The sequence below is a fragment of the Bombina bombina genome, chromosome 9 (assembly GCF_027579735.1).
Source record: "Bombina bombina isolate aBomBom1 chromosome 9, aBomBom1.pri, whole genome shotgun sequence".
NCBI classification, from domain to species: domain Eukaryota; kingdom Metazoa; phylum Chordata; class Amphibia; order Anura; family Bombinatoridae; genus Bombina; species Bombina bombina.
Window position 1 is genome coordinate 132,263,736 of NC_069507.1, and position 25,580 is coordinate 132,289,315.

The following is a 25,580-nucleotide window of genomic DNA, read 5'->3' on the forward strand; positions in this document are numbered from 1 at the left end:
TACAATATATGTGTAATTTTCCTTGTGTAAATGCTTTTATAGATTACTCACATTTTAATAGAGATTGGCCAATCACATATTTTATTGTCTGAATTCTTGTATAAGGTTTAATTTATACCTAGGAGATTTTCATCTCATGTTATACTTATTTTTTTTTTTTAGGTTCTTTTTGTGACATTTGTTGAAGAATAAATAATTTTTTTATTTAAACACTAAATTGCATGCTCTCTTTTTCTTGGGTATATTTTGCCTGTACTGGCGCTTTAGATTTTAACTGTTCTCTGTTGTCCAAAAATATTATGCACAATGCATTATTAATAAAAAGGCCTCGCTTCCATTGAGTCGTAATTCAGTTTGCGTGCACTCGCAAACCGATAAATATGCTGTCGGAAGCAATATCGTTTATCGACTGTTTCCAATGGCGCGTTATACCTCAATATCGGCAGCCGGACTTCGGCTGCCGAAAAGATCTTCGCGTCCCATAGAAAGTAATAGAAGCCGTTAATCGATAAATTATACCAGGTTTCCAATGAAAGCGCTAACCGTTAATACATTGTCGGAGGCTGTCGATACATTGAGAAATATTACCCCCAGCTCAACTAGGTGTAAAAGAGGAAAATTGTGCTTTCTGAGACCTATTTTCTATTTAAATTATAAAACTTGCAAATAATGCAAGTGTTTTAATGTAGAAATAAATTGTTATAAGTAATATTTATTGTTGTCTCATGTATAGAAATAGTTGAACTTATATTCTAATAGAAATATCAATATATATTTAAATATAATAATATATGCAAGAACATATATACAGAATGCAAACTAGACCTATGCCTAGGGCAGCAATAAATATTACTTATATTTATGAAGTGTTAAATATAATTATATTAGAAAATAGTATTTGATTATTAAAAATATGGATGTGTTTTTTATTTTTCTTGAGAGGCGATCACAGGTAAGAAGCACGGACGTTAAACGTAAATTCTATAGCGTAAGGTCGGGTTACCTTAGCAACTAATTGATTTTCAAGAAATCCGACGTTAGATGGAAGCGTTAACACAACGTTAACTTACAGCTACACGAAAAGAGCGACTGCGCGCAACACGCTAATCTTTTCAATGGAAACCTGGTACTAAAATGCAGCCGTAAATTACTTTTAGCTGTCGGCCGCTTCGGTAGCTTACGGCTCCATTTTTAACGACTCAATGGAAGCGAGGCCAAAGTTGTTACAAATAAAATTACACACGCAAACAGTATTTTAAAATAAAAAGGAGAAAAACAGAATTGAATACTTTCCTAGTCTTCAAGATATGCGCCAGGGGCTGGCATGAAAATGATGGCTCCTTACTTCTGTACAGCAGCTCCCCTTGTAAGAATGACAATCTTATTGTTAAAAAATAAGATTCTTAAACCCTACTTTTCAGAGATCAGGATGCATAACCACACCCTCCTGGGAGGGCTAAGAAACCCCCCTGTCTTTACAACCTTCAATAGACTAATTTCTTGCCTGAATTTATACAATCCATTATCATTCCTGCTAGGTAAGAAATTTCTATATTTACATATTTAGAACCTTTTTAGTTTTATTGGGAGAATCGTTTTGATATCAAATATGCCATAGGTTGTCATATTTACCTGCCGTTAAGGTTATAACACTTTTAACCCACATATGTACATAATATACCAATGTCCTGTCAGTGACCTAGTCAGTTTTTGTAATGAAGGGCCTGTTTTGCATCATGCATTCTATTGACAGCTTAAGCCATAAACTTTATCCTGTGTATCTCTGGGATGAAGAGCTTGAGTGGTTTTATGACTCAGTGCCTACACAATAACATTTAGTGGGCTAATCAGGGGGCTTCTGGCACTTCAAAGAAAATACAAATACAAACACAATTCTTCTTGAAAACAAATAACTGTTTTGAGTGCAAGCTACACAAAGTTAACTCCTTAGCAGCTGAATCCTGAGATATTCGTGACATATGTCTTGTTAGAAAAGAGACTAATCATACCTGGAGCAGAAAAGTCTGCAAACTGTTCCCCCCCAACTGAAGTTTTCTGGTTTCAACAGTCCGGCGTGGGAACAGCAATGGATTTTAGTTACTGGTGCTAAAATCATACTCCTCTTTTAACAGAACTCTTCATCACTTTCTGTTGTAGAGTAAATAGTACAAACCGGCACTATTTTAAAATAACAAACTCTTGATAGAAGAAATAAAACTACAACTAACACCACATACACTTTACCATCCCCGTGGAGATGCTACTTGTTCAGAGCGGCAAAGAGAATGACTGGGGGGCGGAGCCAGAGGGGGGGCTATGTGGACAGCTCTTGCTGTGTGCTCTCTTTGCCATTTCCTGTAGGGGAAGAGAATATCCCACAAGTAAGGATGAAGCCGTGGACCGGACACACCAATGTAGGAGAAAGCCTGCCCCCTGAGGTCTTCTGCATATAAATCTTCAGCCCCCCTCCCTGCCCGCACGCACCCTACTGATAACTATTCTGATGGCATCAAAACTCATAATCGTGAGGAATTGGAAGAAACCCAATATCCTCCACTGGCAGGCCTTGATACATTTAATCACATATTTTAAGTCCATGGAGAATTTTGTTTATAACTCACGCCAGCAAATTATATGTCCAGATCTGGGAGCCCTGGGAGACTCTGGGTGAAAACAAAATATATGCACTCTAGGGGGTGAGAAATAGTAACTGCTCGTCATTCAGGTTTGGGGGGGAGACTGTACTAATACCCTCCACTCTTTTTTTTCTCTCTTTCCCCCCTTCTATCTATTTAGCTCTACCAAATGAATTGATTGATAGCTTATTTAAATTTTATACCATCCATGGGTCCATTTGGGGACCTATTATTATCATCCCCAGACCACCTATCTGAAAATCAAACAGAGATATTGGACCCAGTAGTGGCCACCTGATTATATAGATAGCTCATTAACTGACATACCCATTTATTATAAAAATATGTTTAAAATGAGGTGGTCTATGTCTAAAGTGAACTGGTACTGAATATTAAAGTTCTTATGTTTGAGGGTGGTCTGTGTGCCAGAGTTTGATACCCCGATCGTGCCTGATCAATTCATGTATGTACATTTCAATATTTACCCTGTCATCTTTATTAAGAAACCTCAATAAAGATAAATTATAAAAAAAAAAAAAAGGTGGAACAGTCTTTTTCCAGGGATAACTTTGGATGATATTAGACAAAGCTTTAAACTGATTAAGAAAACCAAAACTTTAAATACATGGCAGAAATCCCAAATTAAGTTGGTACATATAACATATATAATGCCTAGTAGTATAGCGAAATGGTATAGAAATGGAATTGAATGTCCTAGGTGTGGATCAGAACAGTCTGATATTAGTCACTGTTTTTGTTCTTGCCCAAAGATATTACAATTTTGGTATAAGATTACATTTTGGTTCAATAAATTTTTAGATTTCCATTTACAACTACAGGTCCAACATTTTTTTTTTCTATTTAAAAGGGAAGGTAATCTATCTAATAATAAATTGATAAATACTGTAATACTGGTTGGTTATAACTTGATGTTATCAAATTTGAAAGCTAAACCATTTATTAAATGGATGTGCACTCAAATTACATTGGAACAATTTAATTTGAATAACTTTAAAGATAACCAGGTTAATACTTTTTTTTTGTTAAATGGCAGGCAGTCATTCAAGATATGCCAACTAGAGCTCAGGTACAAATGGTCCAGCCTTTTCATAAATCTGATTAGTTTCAATAAAAAATATATTAAATGCAGATTTCCATTATTTCTTAATAATTGAACCCTGATTATTGATACACAATATGTAACGTAATTTGGGCCATTATTTGGGTATATACTGTAATTTTGCTTTATATTTTGTAAATCTTTTGTTTAATGTAAATAAAAGTTGGAAAAAAAAAAAACTCAGGAGCAATACATGTGTAGTCGCCAGTCACCTGTTGGCTCCAGTGGTGTGCTGCTGCTCCTGAGCCTACCTGGGTGTGCTTTTGGTCAAGGGATACCAAGACCTAGGCCTCTATTTAACAAGGTCTGGCGGACCTGATCCGACAGTGCGGATCAGGTCCGCCAGACCTCGCTGAATACGGAGAGCAATATGCTCTCCGTATTTAGCATTAAACTTGTGAGCTGCTGGTGCAACGCCGCCCCCTGCAGACTCGCGGCTAATGCGCCGCCAGCAGGGGGTGTCAATCAACCCGATTGCACTTGATCGGGTTGATTTCCGGCGATGTCTGTCCGCCTGCTCAGAGCAGCAGTCTTTGTGACCGCTGCTTCATAACTGCTGTTTCTGGCGAGTCTGAAGACTCGCCAGAAACACGGGCCGTCGAGCTCCTTTCGGAGCTTGATAGATAGGCCCCCTAGGCTGTATGAAGTGGTGGTAGCAACAAGCCTCTCCATAAAAGGGATATGAAACCAATTTTTTCTTTCTTTCATGATTTCATGATTCCAATACAGCATGCAATTTTAAGCAGCTTTCTAATTTACCCCTAATATAATTTTTTCTTCGTTTTCTTTGTATTTTTATTTGAAAAAGCAGAAATGTAAGTTTACGAGCCGGCCCATTTTTGGTTCAGCACTTGGACAGTGCTTGCTTATTGGAGGCAAAATGTAGCTACCAATCAGCAAGCACAACCTAGGTGCTGGACAAAAAATGGTCCGGCTTCTAAGCTTACATTACTGCATTTTCAAATAAAGATACAAAGAGAACGAAGAAAAATTGATAATAGGAGTAAATCAGAAAGTTGGTTAAAATTGCATGCTCTATTTGAATCATGAAAGAAAAAATTGGGTTTCATATCCCTTTAAAGTCAATAGAGGTGTTTTATGTTGCCATTAGTTTGCTCAGTGTTCAGTATCAATGGAAACTAGGCCGAAGAGAATAAAACATATAATTTAATTGATGCCTCTTGGGGTTGCTTTCTCTATCTGAAACATGTTAAAGACAGTAAAGTAAAATTTGAGCTTTCACGATTCAGATAGATCATGTGATTTTAGGTAACCTTTCAATTTACTTCTATTATCTCATTTGCTTTTTTCTTTTGGTGTCCTTTGTTGGAAAGTGTGCCTGGGTGGGCTCTGGAGCATCGTGCACTAGTGGGAGCTGGCTGCTGATGGGTAACTGCACATATATGCCTCTTGTGATTGGCTCACCAGATGAACCAAGAGAATAAAGTCAATTTTTTTAACAAAAGTTAATCAGAAAAAATGTGTTTTAAGTTTTTTTTTATATTCTGACTTTCATGTCCCTTTAATATAGAAAATCTGCCAAAATGCATAAACTGATGCCAAACGTGTTATGTATTCCCCAAAGAAGTCAATGGAGCAAAAAGGTGGGAAAAAAAACCTTACCGGTGTGCAAACCCGATCTCATAGTCTCAAGTGCACTAACCGACATGAAAATATGAACATTTCACATTCCAATGTTCTTCACATAGCAGAATATGTTCTATTTATTCATAAATACATAAAATACATATTTCTACATAAATCAGATGGTATTTTGGCAAAATATATCTATACCTATATATTTATACCTATATATGTATATGATTACATGTAGGATTATATATATATATATATATATATATGTATATATATATATATATACATACATATTATTATTTGTATTATTATTATTATTTTTATTATTATTGGTTATTTGTAGAGCGCCAACAGATTCTGCAGCGCTATAAACAAAACAATTATAGGGATCAAATGGGTAGAGGGCCCTGCCAAGTGTTGCACTGTTGTAGTCAGCTCTTAAGAAGGTGATCTACAAACAGCTGGACTCTTAGGCTTACATGCTAAGGGGGTTCAGGGGATAGCAATGGAGGAGAGGAACTGGTATAAAGAAAGGTTAGCGTAGGTTGTATGCATCCCTGAACAGTAGAGTCTTTAGGGAGCCATTGAAGCTTTTAAAACTAGAAGAGAGTCCTGTGGAGCAAGGCAGAGCGTTCCACAAGATGGGAGCCAGTCTGGAGAAGTCCTGTAAACGGGAGTGTGATGAGTTGACAAGAGAGGAGGAGAGTAGGAGGTCGTGAGCAGAGCGAAGGGGACGGGAGGGAGAGTATCTGGAGACAAGGTCTGAGATATAGGGGGGAGCAATGCAGTTGAGGGCTTTGTATGTCAGAATGAGAATTTTGTGTTTGATCCTAGAGGCAAGAGGAAGCCAGTGAAGGGATTGGCAGAGAGGTGCAGCAGATGAAGAGCGACGTGTAAGGAAGATAAATCTGGCAGAGGCATTCATTATGGATTGTAAAAGAGCTAGGCGGCAGGTGGGGAGACCAGAGAGGACAGAGTTGCAGTAATCGAGGCGGGAAAGAATGAGAGAGTGGATTAAAATCTTAATTGTGTCTTGCGTAAGGAAGTGTCTAATTTTAGATAGAGAGAGTAGTATATACCGCTTCTTATTGTTTCCCCTCGGTGCTTCCCTCAAATAGTAAGATATATATTATTCAAAAAGAAAAGAAATTTAGGGCATATAATAATCCCCTAAAAAGAAAGGGAAAGAAAAAGCAGCACACATAAGAGGTTATATATAATAGTTTTAATTAACTAGCAAACATATCAAAATTGGTATTCGCCCACTTATGCCTTGCAGCACTGCATAAAGCAAAAGCCTTGTAGACAAACAAATATATACATATACACAGGGGGAACCAAAAACAGTTATCTATGACACAGGCCTGTATCGCTCTGATACCGTATATAAACATACAACCATTTCTAAGACTAACTTGTTGTCAAAACCAGCTTAAATTATGTATATACAAACACAAATAAAGCATAGCGTGTGAAATACATGGATAATTGAGCAAAGAGAAAATAGAACCGCAGTGAATAAACACTACAACTCCCACAGCGTGTGATATGATGCTGTAGACAGTCTCGATCCCAAATAGTGACCACAGATCAAACTGCACACTTACAGGCCCATTTATCAAAGGGCTTGCGGACCTGATCCGACACTGCGGATCAGGTCCGCAAGACCTCGCTAAATGCGGAGAGCAATACGCTCTCCGCATTTAACATTGCACCAGCAGCTCACAAGAGCTGCTGGTGCAACGCCGCCCCCTGCTGACTCGCGGCCAATCGGCCGCCAGCAGGGAGCTGTCAATCAACCCGATCGTATTCGATCGGGTTGATGTCCGGCGATTCCTGTGCGCCTGTTCAGAGCAGGCGGACAGGGTTATGGAGCAGCGGTCTTTAGACCGCTGCTTCATAAGTTGTGTTTCTGGCGAGTCTGAAGACTCGCCAGAAACACGGCCCTTCAAGCTCCGTACGGAGCTTGATAAATGGGCCTGTAGGTCGTGATTTGCAAAAGTTGGAAACTTGCATCTATCAATTGGGGTTATATTCTTATTGCGAGACAGTCATATTGCCTTAGTAAGGTAACCGCAAACCAGACAGCACACTAAATCTTCAGCATACTGTTTAAAAGTATTATTTCACTTATCTTTGAAGCAGGTTTCAGCGTTCATGTAGTGTTCATGTAGTGTTTAAACTTCCACTGTGCATCACCTCAGTATGACAAATCGAGTGGGGGAGTGGCCCAACAACCACATCTTTTCTGATTGGATATAGACATCCAAGTCCGTTCCTAATTAGCCAGCAAACATTCATGCTGAAGTAACAAAGATATCCACGCTAGATACAGTGTATCCGATCTTACCACAGATGTACCATGTAAAATAGATTATACATCCAAGCACTCACAGTGTGTAACGAGTCTTACCATAGATGTACCTTTTCTCTTTGACATGTCTCATACTGCTCACTCTGCTGCAGATCACCACCAGATCGAATATAGAGACAGTCTTGCAACTTGAAAAGTATAGCTCCACACAGCAGTGTCTTACTGGAAACACAGGCATAATGGCAAGCCGTCAAAGATAAAAAGCTGGTTCATCATGTAACAATAGTTCCCATTTAGAAAAACCTGGGAGATTGTCGACCTACTCCAAGGTATGTTTGACACCTTTGTGTCTTTAGACCCAGGTTTTTCTAAATGGGAACTATTGTTACATGATTGTCCAGCTTTTTATCTTTGACGGCTTGCCATTATGCCTGTGTTTCCAGTAAGACACTGCTGTGTGAAGCTATACTTTTCAAGTTGCAAGTTCTGGTGGTGATCTCCAGCAGAGTGAGCATCATGAGACATGTCTAAGAGAAAAGGTACATCTATGGTAAGACTCGTTACACACTGTGAGTGCTTGGATGTATAATCTATTTTACATGTTACATCTGTGGTAAGATCGGATACACTGTATCTAGCGTGGATATCTTTGTTACTTCAGTATGAATGTTTGCTGGCTAATTAGGAACGGAGTTGGATGTCTATAGCCAATCAGGAAAGATGTGGTAGTTGGGCCACTCCCCCACTCGATTTGTCATACTGAGGTTATGCACAGTGGAAGTTTAAACACTACATGAACACTACATGAACGCTGAAACCCGCTTCAAAGATAAGTGCAATAATACTTTTAAACAGTATGCTCAAGATATTGGGGCATATTTATTAAAGTCTGGCGGACCTGATCCGACAGTGCGGATCAGGTCCGCCAGACTTTGCTGAATACGGCGAGCAATACGCTCGCCGTATTCAGCATTGCACCAGCAGCTCACAAGAGCTGCTGGTGCAACGCCGCCCCGTGCAGACTCACGGCCAATGGGCCACCAGCAGGGGGGTGTCAATCAACCCGATCGTACTCAATCGGGTTGATTTCCGGCAATGTCTGTCCACCTGCTCAGAGCAGGCGGACAGGTTATGGAGCAGTGGTCTTTGTGATCGCTGCTTCATAACTGCTATTTCTGGCGAACCTGCAGGCTCGCCAGAAACACGGGGCATCAAGCTCCATTCGGAGCTTGATACATATGCCCCTTAGTGTGCTGTCTGGTTTGCGTTTACCTTACTAAGGCAATATGACTGTCTTTGAATAAGAATATAACCCCAATTGATAGATGCAAGTTTCCAACTTTTGCAAATCACGACCTAGTGTGCAGTTTGATCTGTCGTCACTATTTGGGAACGAGACTGTCTACAACATCATATCACACGCTGTGGGAATTGTAGTGTTCATTCACTGTGGTTCTATTTTCTCATTGCTCAATTATCCATGTATTTCACACGCTATGCTTTTATGTGTTTGTATATACATAATTGAAGCTGGTCTTGGCAACAAGTTAGTCTTAGATATGGTTGTATGTTTATATACGGTATCAGAGCGATACAGGCCTGTGTCATAGATAACTATTTTTGGTTCCCCCTGTGTATATGTATATATTTGTTTGTCTACAATGCTTTTGCTTTATGCAGTGCTGCAAGGCATAAGTGGGCGAATACCAATTTTGATATGTTTGCTAGTTAATTAAAACTGTTATATATAACCTTTTATGTGTGCTGCTTTTTCTTTCCCTTTCTTTTTTAGGGGATTATTATATGCCCTAAATTTATTTTCTTTTTGAATTATATATATATATATATATATATATATATATATATATATATATATATATATATATATATATATATATATACTGTATATATAGGAATATCTATTTCAAATAATTAGCATTTTCGGCTATGTGCAGAACATTGGAATGTGAAATATTTACAGCAAATACACAGTATAACACTTTATTAAATATGAATATTGCATAAATGTGTTTTTCTCATGTTTTAATCTACTTGACTGCAAAGGCGCCAATGAACTTATATCTATGTCTATATATGTATATGTGTTTATATGTGTAAAAATGTCTGTAAATACATATATACACACATATAAATACATCAATACATACATATAAACACACACATATTTATTATTATTATTATCATCGTCAGGTATTTGTAGAGCTCCAACTCTTCAGCGCTATAAACATAGGCGGTATACAAGATAACATTTATAGGGATCAAATGGAAAGAGGGCCCTGCCAAGAGTTGCACTGTTGTAGTCGGCTCTTATAAAGGCGATCTACAAACAGCTGGGCTCATAGGCTTACATTCTAAGGGGTTCAAGGGGAAAGCAATGGCGTTAGGAAAGGTTAGTGTAGGTTGTGTGCATCCCTGAGTAGTAGAGTCTTTAGGGAGTACTTAAAGCTGTTAAAACTAGGGGAGAGTCTTGTGGAGCGAGGCAGGGAGTTCCACAAGATAGAAGTCAATCCGGAGAAGTCTTGTAAACGGGAATGTGAGGAAGTAACAAGAGAGGAGGATAGTAAGAGATTATGAGCAGAGAAAAGGGGACGGGAGGGGGAGTATCTGGAGACAAGATCTGAAATGTAGGGGGGAACAGTGCAGTGAAGGATTTTGTGTTTAATCTTGGAGGCAAGAGGAAGCCAGTGAAGGGATTGGCAGAGAGGTGCAGCAGATGAAGAGTGACGTGTAAGGAAGATGAACCTGGCAGAGGCATTCATTATGGAATGTAAAAGAGCTAAGCGCCAGCTAGGTAGACCAGGGAGAACAGAGTTGCAATAGTCGAGGCGGGAAAGGATGAGAGAGTGGATTAAAATTTTAGTTGTGTCTTGTGTAAGGAAATGTCTAATTTTAGAGATGTTTTTAAGGTGGAAGCAGCAGGCTTTAGCCAAGGACTGAATGTGAGGAGTGAAAGAAAGGTCTGAGTCAAGTGCGACCCCAAGACATTGGGCATGCGGGTAGGGGTAATGATGGAATTATCAACAGTTATAGAAAATTGAGGGGGTGGAGATTTTGGAAGAAGGGGAAAAATAAGGAGTTCAGTTTTGGAGAGATTTAGCTTAAGGTAGTGAGAGGACATCCAAGATGAGATATGAGAAAGACAGTGACACGGGTTAGTAAGGAAGGAGGTAGATCTGGTGCAGGGAGGTAGATTTGGGTGTCATTGGCATACAAATGGTATTGAAACCCATGGGACTTTATTAAGGAACCTAATGATGATGTGTAGATTGAAAAGAGAAGAGGACAGAGCCTTGAGGTACCCAAACAGATAGTGGTAACAGGGCAGAGGATGCTCCAGAGAAGGCTACACTAAAGGTATGGTTAGATAAATAGGAAGAGAACCATGAGAGAGCTGTGTCGCAGATGCCGATGGATTGGAGGGTTTGGAGCAAAAGAGGGTGGTCGACAGTGTCAAAGGCTGCAGACAGATCAATGAGGATAAGCAGAGATAATTGGCCTTTGGATTTTGCTGTAAGTAGGTCATTGGTAACCTTGGCAATTGCTGTCTCTGTGGAGTGATGGTGTCAAGAAGAAAGTTTAGTGTAAGGAAATGGGATAGACATGCATATACTAGCTTTTCAAGGAGCTTTGAGGCAAGAGGGAGTAGGGAAATAGGGCGGTAGTTGGATGGGGAGGTTGGATCGAGAGAAGATTTTTTGAAGATAGGTGTGACCCGTGCATGTTTTAGAGATGAGGGAAATATACCAGTGCTGATGGAGAGGTTGAAAATGTGTGTGAGTATAGGGGTAAGAGTAGAAGAGAGGGAGGGGAGTTGCTGTGAGGGGATGGGGTCGAGGGGATACGTAGTGAGGTAGGAGAACAGTATAAGGGCAGAAAGTTCTTCCTCGGTAACAGGGGCAAAAGAGCTAAATGTATGGCTATTTGGGATCTGGATGAATGTGAGCTTTTGAGGGGGTGGGAGATTGGTAGTATGTTGAGAGCGGATTTCATTTCTGATGGAGTCAATTTTGTTATTGAAGTGGCTGGCAAAATCTTAAGCTGAGAGAGAAGTTGTATTAGGAGGTGGTATTGAATGTGGAAAACAGATTTTTTGGGTTAGAGGAAAGAGTAGAGATGAGAGTAGAGAAGTAATGTTGCTTATTAAGATTAAGGGCAGAATAGTAGGAGTTCAAGATGAAATTGAAGTGAAGAAAGTCAGCTGAACTCCGAGATTTTCTCCAATGTCGCTCAGCAGTATGGGAACATCTGCATAGATACAGTGTCAGAGGAGTATGTCAGGGCTGAGGATGAGAGTGTGTTTTTTTTAGCTATGGTAGGTGGGGCCAGATTGTCAATGACCATTGTAAGGGTGGAGTTATAGTGGCAGATAGATTGGTCAGGGCAGGAAAAGGAGGTGATGAAAGAGAGGAGAGGTTTGAGAGAGCTAGTGTGCTGTTTCTGATCTAATGACTTAGTGCTTCTGTGAAATTTGGTGGGAGAGGTAGAGGGAGGGGGAGTTGTAGGGAGGGATGTGATGTTGCAAGTGAGGAGATGATGGTCAGAAAGAGGAAAAGGGGAGTTTGTGAAATTTGAGATAGTGCATAGAGAGCTGAAAATCATATTGAGGGAGTAACCATCTTTGTGAGTGAGAGAGTCAGTCCATTGTGACAGGCCGAAAGAGGAAGTGAATTGCAGAAGTTGTTTTGCAGAGGAGGCAGTGGAATTGTCAAGAGGGATGTTGAAGTTGCCAAGAATGAGGGCAGGGGTGTCTGAGGAAAGGTAATAAGGAAGCCAGTCAGCAAAGTGTTCAAAACATTAATTTGAGGAACCAGGGGGGCGTTACATGACTGCAACACATAGTATAGAGAGGGGAGAGAATAAACTAATCATGTGTGCTTCAAATGAAGAAAATGTGAGGAAAGAGAAGGGCTGTATTTGTTGAAAAGTAAACGAGAGGAAAGTAAAATACCAACACCACCTCCTTGTCTATTGCTAGACCTAGGCAAATATATATATATATATATATATATACACACACACACACACACACACATACATATATATATATATATATATATATAATATATATATATATATATATATATATATATATATATATATATATATATATATATATATATATATATATATATATAAAGAAAGAATTGCGGAGGGGGACGCAGATGCTATGTGAGCTAGTAAAGAACAGCCAGCCAGTTACTAAGTATATACTGGTTTGGTCATGAATATATCAAATATATGGTGCAGACCCTTGAAATAAATTACATGAATTCAGAAAGAAAGAATAACTCCTGGAAAAATTGTATACCAGGATAAAAGACAGGGAATTCAGCACTCTTTTTTAAAAAGATTTTATTTAGCTCAAGAAAATATATTCATGGTGTATCCAAAATTTAAAGCTTTAGTAGCTACAAGAGAAGTTCATCTCCGGCACCTTCTAACTTCAAAAGAAGTTCATCTCAGGCACCTTCTAACTAAATCTCTATATGAATATATTAATAGGTTAATACACAAACCCAATTAGTATATATAACAATGAAAATACATAGAAATAACAACATGCAAACCTGACCGGTCAGGGGATAGTGTTTACTAAAATGTATACATATGACTAAAACCCTGTTTAATTCCCATCGGTATATATTTATCTCCTTATTTAAGCATATAAGCCAGATTTTAATTGTCTTCATTATTATAATGTATCGGCTCAGGTATGCCTTAGGGAGTTTGTTCCTTTTTTAACCATCTTTCTCATTGAGGTATTACTAGACTTTGGAACTTTCCAATAGGGGCGTGAAACCCAGCAAGTTTAAAAGAGAGATGAAATGCTCCCTACGTCATTACGCCCTGACGAAGCCCGACACACCCAGCGGGTGAAACGCGCGTCGGCATTGGACAAGCCGAACCGGAACATGTGGTCTGTGTAAATGCCACTGAACAGATACGCTGCAAGCATACGCACTTGAGGGATTTTAAAACGGTGTCCCTTGGAAGTCATTAAGGACTACTTACTAAGTACCAGCCTGAAGATAATACAGGAGACAGGTCGTATATTGTTACATCTACTGCCTGATTGATAGGCATATACATTATCGATCTGGACATTGCTACCTTGCTGAGAGGGTCAAATTTGAGGTCCCTAATAATGAAAGGAGATTGCTATCTTTAACTAACGCTTGAGGTATATTAACATCACGCATCATTGACTTGCAATCCTGCACTTTGCATCATGCTCTTTTTCACTTCACGGCTTACATACTCCATGCATGTATGACTAACTGCAAGGGACTTTAACATCGTATATAACGACCTACAGTATTAATGCAATTACCTGCTTATCACTCTTGGTGAGTTACTCTATCTCTGACATTGCCTATGCTTTTGCTTGCTAACTGTAAGACAAATGTACATATTCTGGGGCACATTATCGGAAACTACTTAGATCCCATTACAATACCTGCCCAGCAATAAGCCTTACACTTTAAGGTGCCGCACGCAGCAGGGTGTAGTAGTTTGATAACTGTTCCCCATTAATATATCTTAAACATATACATGTATGTACACTGTTATGCCTATGCCTAATCTGTACCATATTTCTACATGTACTTTGGGGCACACTATCAGAAACTACTTAGATCCCACACTTATACCTGCCCGACATTAAGCCTTACATATTAAGGTGCCGTACGCAGCAGGGTGTAGTAGTCTGATTAAGGTTCCCCACAGAAATACCCCAATTATATTTAAGCATGTATATTGAGATGTAAATGCTTGCTATGTTAAGATATAAGACTACAGTAGGTTATTTTAACTGCTGCTAATTTGTCATATCATCTAACCACCTAGCATGTGGACTTTTTCTGTTCATGCATGAACACTATCCCCTGACCGGTCAGGTTTGCATGTTGTTATTTCTATGTATTTTCATTGTTATATATACTAATTGGGTTTGTGTATTAACCTATTAATATATTCATATAGGCCTAGATTTAGAGTTTGGCGTTAGCCGTGAAAACCAGCGTTAGAGGCTCCTAACGCTGTTTTTAGGCTACCGCCGGTATTTGGAGTCACTCAAAATAGGGTCTAACGCTCACTTTCCAGCTGCGACTTTTCCATACCGCAGATCCCCCTACGTCAATTGCGTATCCTATCTTTTCAATGGGATTTTTATAACTCCGGTATTTAGAGTCGTGTCTGAAGTGAGCGTTAGACATCTAACGACAAAACTCCAGCCGCAGGAAAAAAGTCAGTAGTTAAGAGCTTTCTGGGCTAACGCCGGTTTATAAAGCTCTTAACTACTGTGCTCTAAAGTACACTAACACCCATAAACTACCTATGTACCCCTAAACTGAGGTCCCCACACATCGCCGACACTCGGAAAAATTTTTTAACCCCTAATCTGCCGACCGCCACCTACATTATACTTATGTACCCCTAATCTGCTGCCCCTAACACCGCCGACCCCTGTATTATATTTATTAACCCCTAACCTGCCCCCAACAACGTCGCCTCCACCTGCCTACACTTATTAACCCCTAATCTGCCGACCGCAAAGCGCCGCCACCTACGTTATCCTTATGTACCCCTAATCTGCTGCCCATAACACCGCCGACCCCTATATTATATTTATTAACCCCTAATCTGCCCCCCTCAACGTCGCCTCCACCTGCCTACACTTATTAACCCCTAATCTGCCGACCGGACCTGAGTGCTACTATAATAAAGTTATTAACCCCTAATCCGCCTCACTAACCCTATAATAAATAGTATTAACCCCTAATCTGCCCTCCCTAACATCGCCGACACCTAACTTCAATTATTAACCCCTAATCAAGTTCAATCCGATTGGCTGATCCAATCAGCCAATCAGATTGAGCTTGCATTCTATTGGCTGATCGGAACAGCCAATAGAATGCGAGCTCAATCTGATTGGCTGATTGGATCAGCCAATCGGATTGAACTTGATTCTGATTGGCTGATTCCCTCAGCCAATCAGAATATTCCTAGCTTAATTCCGATTGGCTGATAGAATCCTATCAGCCAATCGGAATTAGAGGGACGCCATCTTGGATGACGTCCCTTAAAGGAACCGTCATTCTGCAGTTGGACGTCGCCGGAAGAAGATGGGTCCGCGGTGGAGGTCTTCAGGATGGAGCCGGTCGTCATCGGATGAAGATAGAAGATGCCGCTTGGATCAAGATGGTTGCCAGTCCGGATCGCCTCTTCTTCCCGGATAGGATGAAGACTTTGGAGCCTCTTCTGGACCTCTTCAGGCACCGGATGATGGATCGCCAACCCCCGCTTGGGTTGGATGAAGATTTTGGAGCCAGGACGGATCGGTGATACCTGGTGAGGTGAAGACAAGGTAGGATGATCTTCAGGGGCTTAGTGTTAGGTTTATTTAAGGGGGGTTTGGGTTAGATTAGGGGTATGTGGGTGGTGGGTTGTAATGTTTGGGGGGGGTATTGTATGTTTTTTTTTTACAGGCAAAATAGCTGAACTTCTTGGGGCATGCCCCGCAAAGGGCCCTGTTCAGGGCTGGTAAGGTAAAAGAGCTTTTAACTTTAGTAATTTAGAATAGGGTAGGACATTTTTTATTTTGGGGGGCTTTGTTGTTTTATTAGGGGGCTTAGAGTAGGTGTAATTAGTTTAAAATTGTTGTAATATTTTTCTTATGTTTGTAGATATTTTTTTATTTTTTGTAACTTAGTTCTTTTTTATTTTTTGTACTTTAGCAAGTTTATTTAATTGTATTTATTTGTAGGAATTGTATTTAATTAATTTATTGATAGTGTAGTGTTAGGTTAATTGTAGGTAATTGTAGGTAGTTTATTTAATTAATTTATTGATAGTATAGTGTTAGTTTTAATTGTAACTTAGGTTAGGATTTCTTTTACAGGTAAATTTGTAATTATTTTAACTATTTTAGCTATTAAATAGTTCTTAACTATTTAATAGCTATTGTACCTGGTTAAAATAAATACAAAGTTACCTGTAAAATAAATATTAATCCTAAAATAGCTATAATATAAATATAATTTATATTGTAGCTATATTAGGATTTATTTTACAGGTAAGTATTTAGCTTTAAATAGGAATAATTTATTTAATAAGAGTTAATTAATTTCGTTAGATTAAAATTATATTTAACTTAGGGGGGTGTTAGTGTTAGGGTTAGACTTAGCTTTAGGGGTTAATACATTTATTAGAAAAGCGGTGAGCTCTGGTCGGCAGATTAGGGGTTAATAATTGAAGTTAGGTGTTGGCGATGTTAGGGAGGGCAGATTAGGGGTTAATACTATTTAATATAGGGTTAGTGAGGCGGATTAGGGGTTAATAAGTGTAGGCAGGTGGAGGCGACGTTGAGGGGGGCAGATTAGGGGTTAATAAATATAATATAGGGGTCGGTGATGTTAGGGAACCAGATTAGGGGTACATAGGGATAATGTAAGTAGCGGCGGTTTACGGAGCGGAAGATTAGGGGTTAATAATAATATGCAGGGGTCAGCGATAGCGGGGGCGGCAGATTAGGGGTTAATAAGTGTAAGGTTAGGGGTGTTTAGACTCGGGGTACATGTTAGAGTGTTAAGTGCAGACGTAGGAAGGGTTACCGCATAGCAAACAATGGGGCTGCGTTAGGAGCTGAACGCGGCTTTTTTGCAGGTGTTAGGTTTTTTTTCAGCTCAAACAGCCCCATTGTTTCCTATGGGGGAATCGTGCACGAGCACGTTTTTGAGGCTGGCCGCATCCGTAAGCAACTCTGGTATCGAGAGTTGAAGCTGCGTTAAAAATGCTCTACGCTCCTTTTTTGGAGCCTAACGCAGCCTTTATGTGGACTCTTGATACCAGAGTTATTTTTATGGTGCGGCCAGAAAAAAGCCGGCGTTAGTTTTTCTGGTCGTTACCGACAAAATTCCAAATCTAGCCGATAGAGATTTAGTTAGAAGGTGCCTGAGATGAACTTCTTTTGAAGTTAGAAGGTGCCAGAGATGAACTTCTTTTTTCTTACACCTGAAACCTCATATCTTTGAGGCCTTATAACTTTTTTGTGTAATCATTTTTTTAAAATATTTTTTATTAGATAATGTTATTATGGGTGAAACTGTACTTTTAAAAGTATTTTTGAAGTATTATGTGACACTTTCTGTTTCGCACGTTACGAACACTACATCCGATGCACGCAAGCAGCCTCCAAAAACCTGATATCGCTCACGGGTAACTGTTAGCGAACCACTCTTATCTGCCCCAATGTTTTTCTTTGTAGAACACACATACAAAAAGAGAAAATATTGGCTAAACGAGTAATCAAACTTCTGAAATTGGTTGTTGCTTCTGTATCAGATTTCACACAAGGACAATTGTAATTAGACTTCACATTGCTAAACAGGAATTATTCATCTAGTAGTAACAGGCTGAAAGTTTGGATGTAAACATTTACTAGTGAAAGCGCAGAGGGAGATCCTAAACCAATGAAAAGGTGTATACTGGCAACCATTTATGTAGTATGTACTGTACCTCAGCTTGGAAAGCTGGTCAGTTTCCTCATGGCTTTGGATGCTCTCTTTCGTATACAACAGGTAGTTGGTGGTCGTTATGCTGTTCTTATGCTTGGCACTTGCTTCATGAAGCACTTCTCCCAGGTCCGACTGGCACCCTGTTAGTAGATTATAAAAGGTTAACTGTACCACTTCAGGATCATCAAAATGTTATCTTATGAATGCCAAGTATGAATTAGAAATTAATGTGATAGAGGTTAGAAAAAAGGTGCACATACAGAAGATTTACTGTATTAACATTAGCATTACAAACAATCTGAATTCAAAGGGTGCATGATGCAGTGCATATAAATCTTAATCCATTCTTTTTGTTTTGTAGGGGTCCCCTCCACATGCATGTTGTCTTATGTGGACTTGAAAAGCCATGAATGTGCTTCACTAAGTAAAACAATATATAAGTTCCAAATGTAGAGTCAATCAACAATATATTGTACTGGCCAAGTTCATTCTGGGGTGGCTGAGTTTTGTTTCAGTTTTTAGGATCAGTGAGCTCAAAGGTAACATAGTAAATGAGGTTGAAAGAAGACAAAAGTCCATCAACTTCAACCTATACAGCTCCTACCTAATTTACCATAAGAAAACTGCCAATTGAACTAATAATTAGAAAACAATCATATCCCTCAAACTCTGTATAAAGGCCTTGAATATATAATCATATCTCCTCTCAAGCACCTTTGTTTTACAGTGAAAAGGCACAATTTAGCTGACCTTACATCAATGCCTATTTTAATACATGTTAGTATCTTATTGGCATTATAAGCCACTGCTCTGCATTATGCACCGATGTTTAGCTTGTTATCTATAATTACACCTATATCCTTTTCCTTCTCTGCTTTGCTAAGTCTAATTCCATTTAAATTAATTCTTAACCAGCATATTTTTATTTATTTTATTTCCAAACCCTTAATAAGAAGGGAAGAGTGGAGATATGGCAACATAGAGTAGGCATTGAAAAGTATCACCCCCCCCCCCCCTCCTCTTGAAAATAATCACATGTTGTTGCTTTGCAGCCTGAAATAAAGACAGAAAGATATAACACCAACATGTCAGGCAAAAATAAAGACAATCCAAAAACAGAAACACTGAGTTGGAAAAGGGATCACCCCCTTGTGTCAGTATTTTGTTTAATCACCTTTTGCTTTAATTACAGCCTTTAGTCTATTGGGATGTCTCTACTAACTTTGCACATCTAGACTGTGCAATATTTGCCCACTCTTCTATCTAGAACTGCTCCAGTTCCGATACATTTGATGATGATTGTTTGTGGACTGCAGTCTTCGGCATCTACTTATCAAGCCGTCGACTTACTTGCATTCGATGGCACCAATACGCTCGCCTAAGATCGCCTAACATTGCTGCCGCGAACCTGAATACACTCTACAAAGTTAACAAAAAAGCTGTCAAAAAGCAGCGCACCAAGTACTGGGCGATGAGCAGCGGACTGTTGTTAAATGACAGTCATCGATCTTGCTGCTCTTCGGCTTTTTCCCAGCTTTATTGGCATACTGTCACTAAACACCACCACTATACTACACTGTTTTACCCCTATCCTGTTGCTCACGGACCCTGCCGCAACTAAATAAAGTGATTAAACCCTAAACCACCGCTCCCGGAGCCCGCCGCCACCTACATTATGTTATTAACCCCTAATCTGCCGCCCCATACACCGCCGCCACCTACATTATGTTATTAACCCCTAATCTGCCCCCCTACACCGCTGCCACCTACATTATACTTATTAACCCCTAATCTGCCGTCCCCAATGTCGCTGCCACTATATTAAATTTATTAACCCCTAAACCTAAGTCTGACCCTAACCCTAACACCCCCTAACTTAAATATAATTTAAATAAATCTAAATGAAATTCCTATCATTACCTAAATTATTCCTATTTAAAACTAAATACTTACCTATAAAATAAACCCTAAACTAGCAACAATATAACTAATAGATACATTGTATCTAGCTTAGGGTTTATTTTTATTTTACAGGCAAGTTTGTATTTATTTTAACTAGGTAGAATAGTTATTAAATAGTTATTAACTATTTAATAACTACCTAGCTAAAATAAATACACATTTACCTGTAAAATAAAACCTAACCTAAGTTACACTAACACCTAACACTACACTACAATTAAAAAATTACCTAAATTATATACATTTATCTAAAGTACAAAAAAACACTAAATTACATAAAATAAAAAACAAATTACAAGATATTTAAACTAATTACACCTAATCTAATAGCCCTATCAAAATAAAAAAGCCCCCCCCCCAAATAAAAATAACCCTAGCCTAAACTAAACTACCAATAGCCCTTAAAAGGGCCTTTTGTCCCCAAAGAAATCAGCTCTTTTACCTGTAAAAAAAAAATACAAACACCCCCAACAGTAAAACCCACCACCCACACAACCAACCCCCCCAAATAAAATACTATCTAAAAAACCTAAGCTCCTCATTGCCCTGAAAAGGGCATTTGGATGGGCATTGCCCTTAAAAGGGCAGTTAGCTCTTTTGTGGCCCAAAGCCATAACCTAAAAATAAAACCCACCCAATCCAAGATGGCATCCCTTCAATTCCGATTGGCTGATAGAATTCTATCAGCCAATCGGAATTAAGGTAGGAAAAATCCCATTTGCTGATGCAATCAGCCAATAGGATTGAAGTTCAATCCTATTGGCTGATTCAATCAGCCAATAGGATTGAGCTTGCATTCTACTGGCTGTTCTAATTAGCCAATAGAATGCGAGCTCAATCCGATTGGCTGATTGCATCAGCCAATAGGATTTTTCCTACCTTAATTCCGATTGGCTGATAGAATTCTATCAGCTAATCGGAATTGAAGGGACGCCATCTTGGATGACGTCACTTAAAGGAACCTTCATTCTCAGTAGCCGTTGAAAGAAGAAGATGCTCCGCGTCGGATGTATTGAAGATGGACCCGCTCCACGCCGGATGGATGAAGATAGAAGATGCCGTCTAAATGAAGACTTCTGCCCATCTGGAGGACCACTTCTGCCGGATTCGTTGAGGACTTCGGCCCGGTTGGGTGAAGACTTCTCGGTAGGGTGATCTTCAAGGGGTTAGTGTTAGTTTTTTTTTAGGGGGGATTGGGTGGGTTTTAGAGTAGGGTTGGTTGTGTGTGTGGTGGGTTTTAATGTTGGGGGGGTTGTAATTTTTTTACAGGTAAAAGAGCTGATTACTTTATGGCAATGTCCCGCAAAAGGTCCTTTTAAGGGCTATTTGTAATTTAGTGTAGGGTAGGGCTTTTTTATTTTGGAGGGCTTTTTTATTTTGTTAGGGGGATTAGATTAGGTGTAATTAGTTTAAAAATCTTGTAATTATTTTATTATTTTCTGTAATTTAGTGTTTTTTTTTTTTTGTAGTTTAGATAAAAAAAATAATTGTATTTAATTGTATTTAGTTTAATTATAGTGTAGTGTTAGGTGTAATTGTAACTTAGGTTAGGTTTTATTTTACAGGTATATTTGTATTTATTTTAACTAGGAAGTTATTAAATAGTTAATAACTATTTAATAACTATTCTACCTAGTTAAGATAAATACAAAGTTGCCTGTAAAATAAATATAAACCCTACGATAGCTACAATGTAACTATTAGTTATATGTAGCTATCTTAGGGTTTATTTTACAGGTAAGTATTTAGTTTTAAATAGGAATAATTTATTTAATGATAGTAATATTTATTTAGATTTATTTAAATTATATTTAAGATAGGGGGTGTTAGGGTTAGGGTTAGACTTAGGTTTAGTGGTTAATAAATTTAATATAGTGGCGGCGACGTTGGGGGCGGCAGATTAGGGGTTAATAAATGTAGGTAGGTAGCGGCGGTGTAGGGGGGCAGATTAGGGGTTAATAAATATAATGTAGGTGGTGGCAGTGTAGGGGCGGCAGATTAAGGGTTAATAAGTATAATGTAGGTGGCGGTGGGCTCCGGGAGTGGTGGTTTAGGGGTTAATAAGTTTATTTATTTGCGGCAGTTTAGGGGTTAATAAGTTTGCTTAGTTGCGGCGGGGTCCGGGAGCGGCGTGATAGGGGTTAATAACTTTTATTAGGTGGCGGCGGTGTAGGGACGGCAGATTAGGGGTTAATAAGTATGATGTAGGTGGCGGCGGTATAGGGGGGGCAGATTAGGGGTGTCTAGACTCTGGGTATATGTTAGGGTGTTTGGTGTAAACATCCCCATTGGAACCAATGTGTTATCGGGCAGCAGCAAACATAAGCTTTCGCTGCTTTCAGACTCCCATTGATTCCTATGGCATCCGCCGCCTCCAGGTCGGCAGATTGAAAACCAGGTACGCTGGGCCGGAATAGTGGCGAGCGTACCTGGTAGATATTTGATAACTTACAAAAGTAGTCAGATTGTGCCGAACTTGCGTTCGGAACATCTGTAGTGACGTAAGCATCGATCTGTGTCGGACTGAGTATGTACATCACAAAATGCTACTTTTGCCGGTTTGTAGGGTTTGATAACTAAGGCGGATCAGGCTCGCCACAAATACGCTGCGGAATTCCAGCGTATTTGCGGTTGATGGCTTGATAAATAGATGCCTTTATCTGAATCATGAAAGAAACAAATTGGGTTTCATATCACTTTAACTTCTCTGTGAAGAATATGGGTATCATTAACCCTTTCATGACAGGATTAAAAACAAATTGAAATCACGCAATCGTGCAAAACATTGTGAGATTTCAATAATGGGATTGGGTCTGGGAGACGTCCCTAAGGCGCTTGGAACGCCCTCCAGACCGCGATCAAATCCTGCACGCCTAGTAGGCTTCAGGACAGCTGTTTACAATTCCTTTGTATGCCATCATAACGGCTTTAAAGCCCAGTGCCGTTGTGACGGAATATAACGGCATTAAAAGGTTAAAACACCTTCAAAACATTTCAGGATCAATTAATTAAAATGGAAAACAAACAAAAAATGATAAAATAATTGATTCTAATACACTCACAAAAAAAACTTACTTGAAACAAAAACAAAAAAATTGAAACTGTGAGACATGAGAGAGACTAGATACTTTACAGGTGCAATATAATCTTTTTAATTCTGCACACTCTTTACTGCAAGTGAAAAATCCCAACTACACCCCCAGACAACCCTGTAATGTCTACGGTCAGACACTCATTTGTGTCTGGGAGGTCTCCAAGACACCTCCTGTTCTATCCAGAGACTACTTTTCTATAGTAAAGCAGATATGAGAATATTTTATACTTACAAACATTAACATTTACCGTGTTTTATCCTTATTTGTTTAGGTTATGTATTTGTCACTTAAAGGGATATGAAACCCAAACAAAATAAAATTGTAATTCAGATAGAGCATGTCATTTTAAACAACTTTTTAATTTACTTTTATTATGATTTTTTTTCCTTTGTTCTCTTGGTATCTTTTGTTTAAAAGCATTGAGTTAAGCTCTAGAGCGTGCCCATGTCTGGGGCACTATACGGCAGCAGTTTTGCAAGAATGTAATCTATTGGCAAGAACACTAGATGGCAGCACTATTTCATGCACCCATAGAGCTTTAGACACCTACCTTAGTATCACTTCCACAAAGAATATTATGAGAACAAAGCAAATTTGATTTGAGGGTGTTTTTTTGTTTTTTGTTTTTAATATATTTTTTTAACTTTTTTTTCTTTTCATATCCCCAAGGTTAGGCGATTACCTTTCCAACGGTGGGTCTTGGGAGTCTGTAGCTGCTTAGATGCCTGAGATACATTGTATTTTTTTTAAATAAAGTTGCGCAGTGATGTCGTTGTATCATTGCGCATGATGTCACCAGGAAAAATGTGAAACCCCAGCGATCACTATACTATAAAGGCTCGATTGCTGCGGTGGGAGTCGATGGGAGCCCCCAGATTGCCCTCAAGGTGGGTGAGTGCTAGCGACAGTTTTGAGCCTTCGTCAGCACCTGACTGGGAAAATTTGCGACGGCTCAAAGCCGTCGTTAGCACTCAAAGAGTTAATTCAGCTATAGATGTTGATGGCAGGAAAGGCCACTAACTTATTTGTTAAAAATAGAGGTGAAGTGATGCCCAATGAGTTTTGAACATGATCTTACCATGACAACAAGACCCCTAAACAACCTTCTGAGCATATGAATCTAGAGCAAGGTATTATTAGAACAATATTTGCATAATTTTATTTTTAACTCATAATTATAATATACATTTTACATACATTCTGACTCATTATAGGCAACTAGATAAGAAGGAGGAGAATTGCCTGGTATTTCGGGGCTGGACTGACCATGTCGGCGGGATCAGACTGATATACTACAGGAAAGTTTTCCTCTGTGAAAAGCACAATTGGGCAGAAAGGAGCTACTACCAGGTGGCAACCGGGCCATAGAACAAGCTATTGATGCTGCTGTTCGTTCCTGGCAGACTGCTTCTCATTCTGTTTTGCATATGTAAATATGACCCTGGGGATAGTCTCCCTATGGGTGATGGGGGAAACCAGACGTGGACTCCTTGCCCAATGTGCTTAGAGGGATATGGCTGCACCTCACTGACGAGGCCCAAAGGAGGCCGAAATGATCGTCTGGGGTTGTCATGTTCCTTGTTCAGAGGAGAATTGCCTGGTATTTTGGGGCTGGACTGACCATGTCGGCAGGATCAGACTGATATACTACAGGAAAGTTTTCCTCTGTGAAAAGCACAATTGGGCAGAAAGGAGCTACTACCAGGTGGCAACCGGGCCATAGAACAAGCTATTGATGCTGCTGTTCGTTCCTGGCAGACTGCTTCTCATTCTGTTTTGCATATGTAAATATGACCCTGGGGATAGTCTCCCTATGGGTGATGGGGGAAACCAGACGTGGACTCCTTGCCCAATGTGCTTAGAGGGATATGGCTGCACCTCACTGACGAGGCCCAAAGGAGGCCGAAACGATCGTCTGGGGTTGTCATGTTCCTTGTTCAGAGGAGAATTGCCTGGTATTTCGGGGCTGGACTGACCATGTCGGCGGGATCAGACTGATATACTACAGGAAAGTTTTCCTCTGTGAAAAGCACAATTGGGCAGAAAGGAGCTACTACCAGGTGGCAACCGGGCCATAGAACAAGCTATTGATGCTGCTGTTCGTTCCTGGCAGACTGCTTCTCATTCTGTTTTGCATATGTAAATATGACCCTGGGGATAGTCTCCCTATGGGTGATGGGGGAAACCAGACGTGGACTCCTTGCCCAATGTGCTTAGAGGGATATGGCTGCACCTCACTGACGAGGCCCAAAGGAGGCCGAAACGATCGTCTGGGGTTGTCATGTTCCTTGTTCAGAGGAGAATTGCCTGGTATTTCGGGGC

General features: G+C 39.5%; 1 protein-coding gene across 1 annotated transcript in view; it reads right to left on the reverse strand.

Moving 5' to 3' along the window:
- Positions 1 to 25,580, reverse strand: part of LOC128640452 (glycine N-acyltransferase-like) — a 170,735-nt gene that overhangs the window by 111,818 nt on the left and 33,337 nt on the right. The window contains exon 4 of the mRNA XM_053692931.1: positions 18,203 to 18,341. Within this exon, the coding sequence (XP_053548906.1) occupies positions 18,203 to 18,341 (139 nt within the window). The remainder of the gene's footprint in view (positions 1 to 18,202; positions 18,342 to 25,580) is intronic.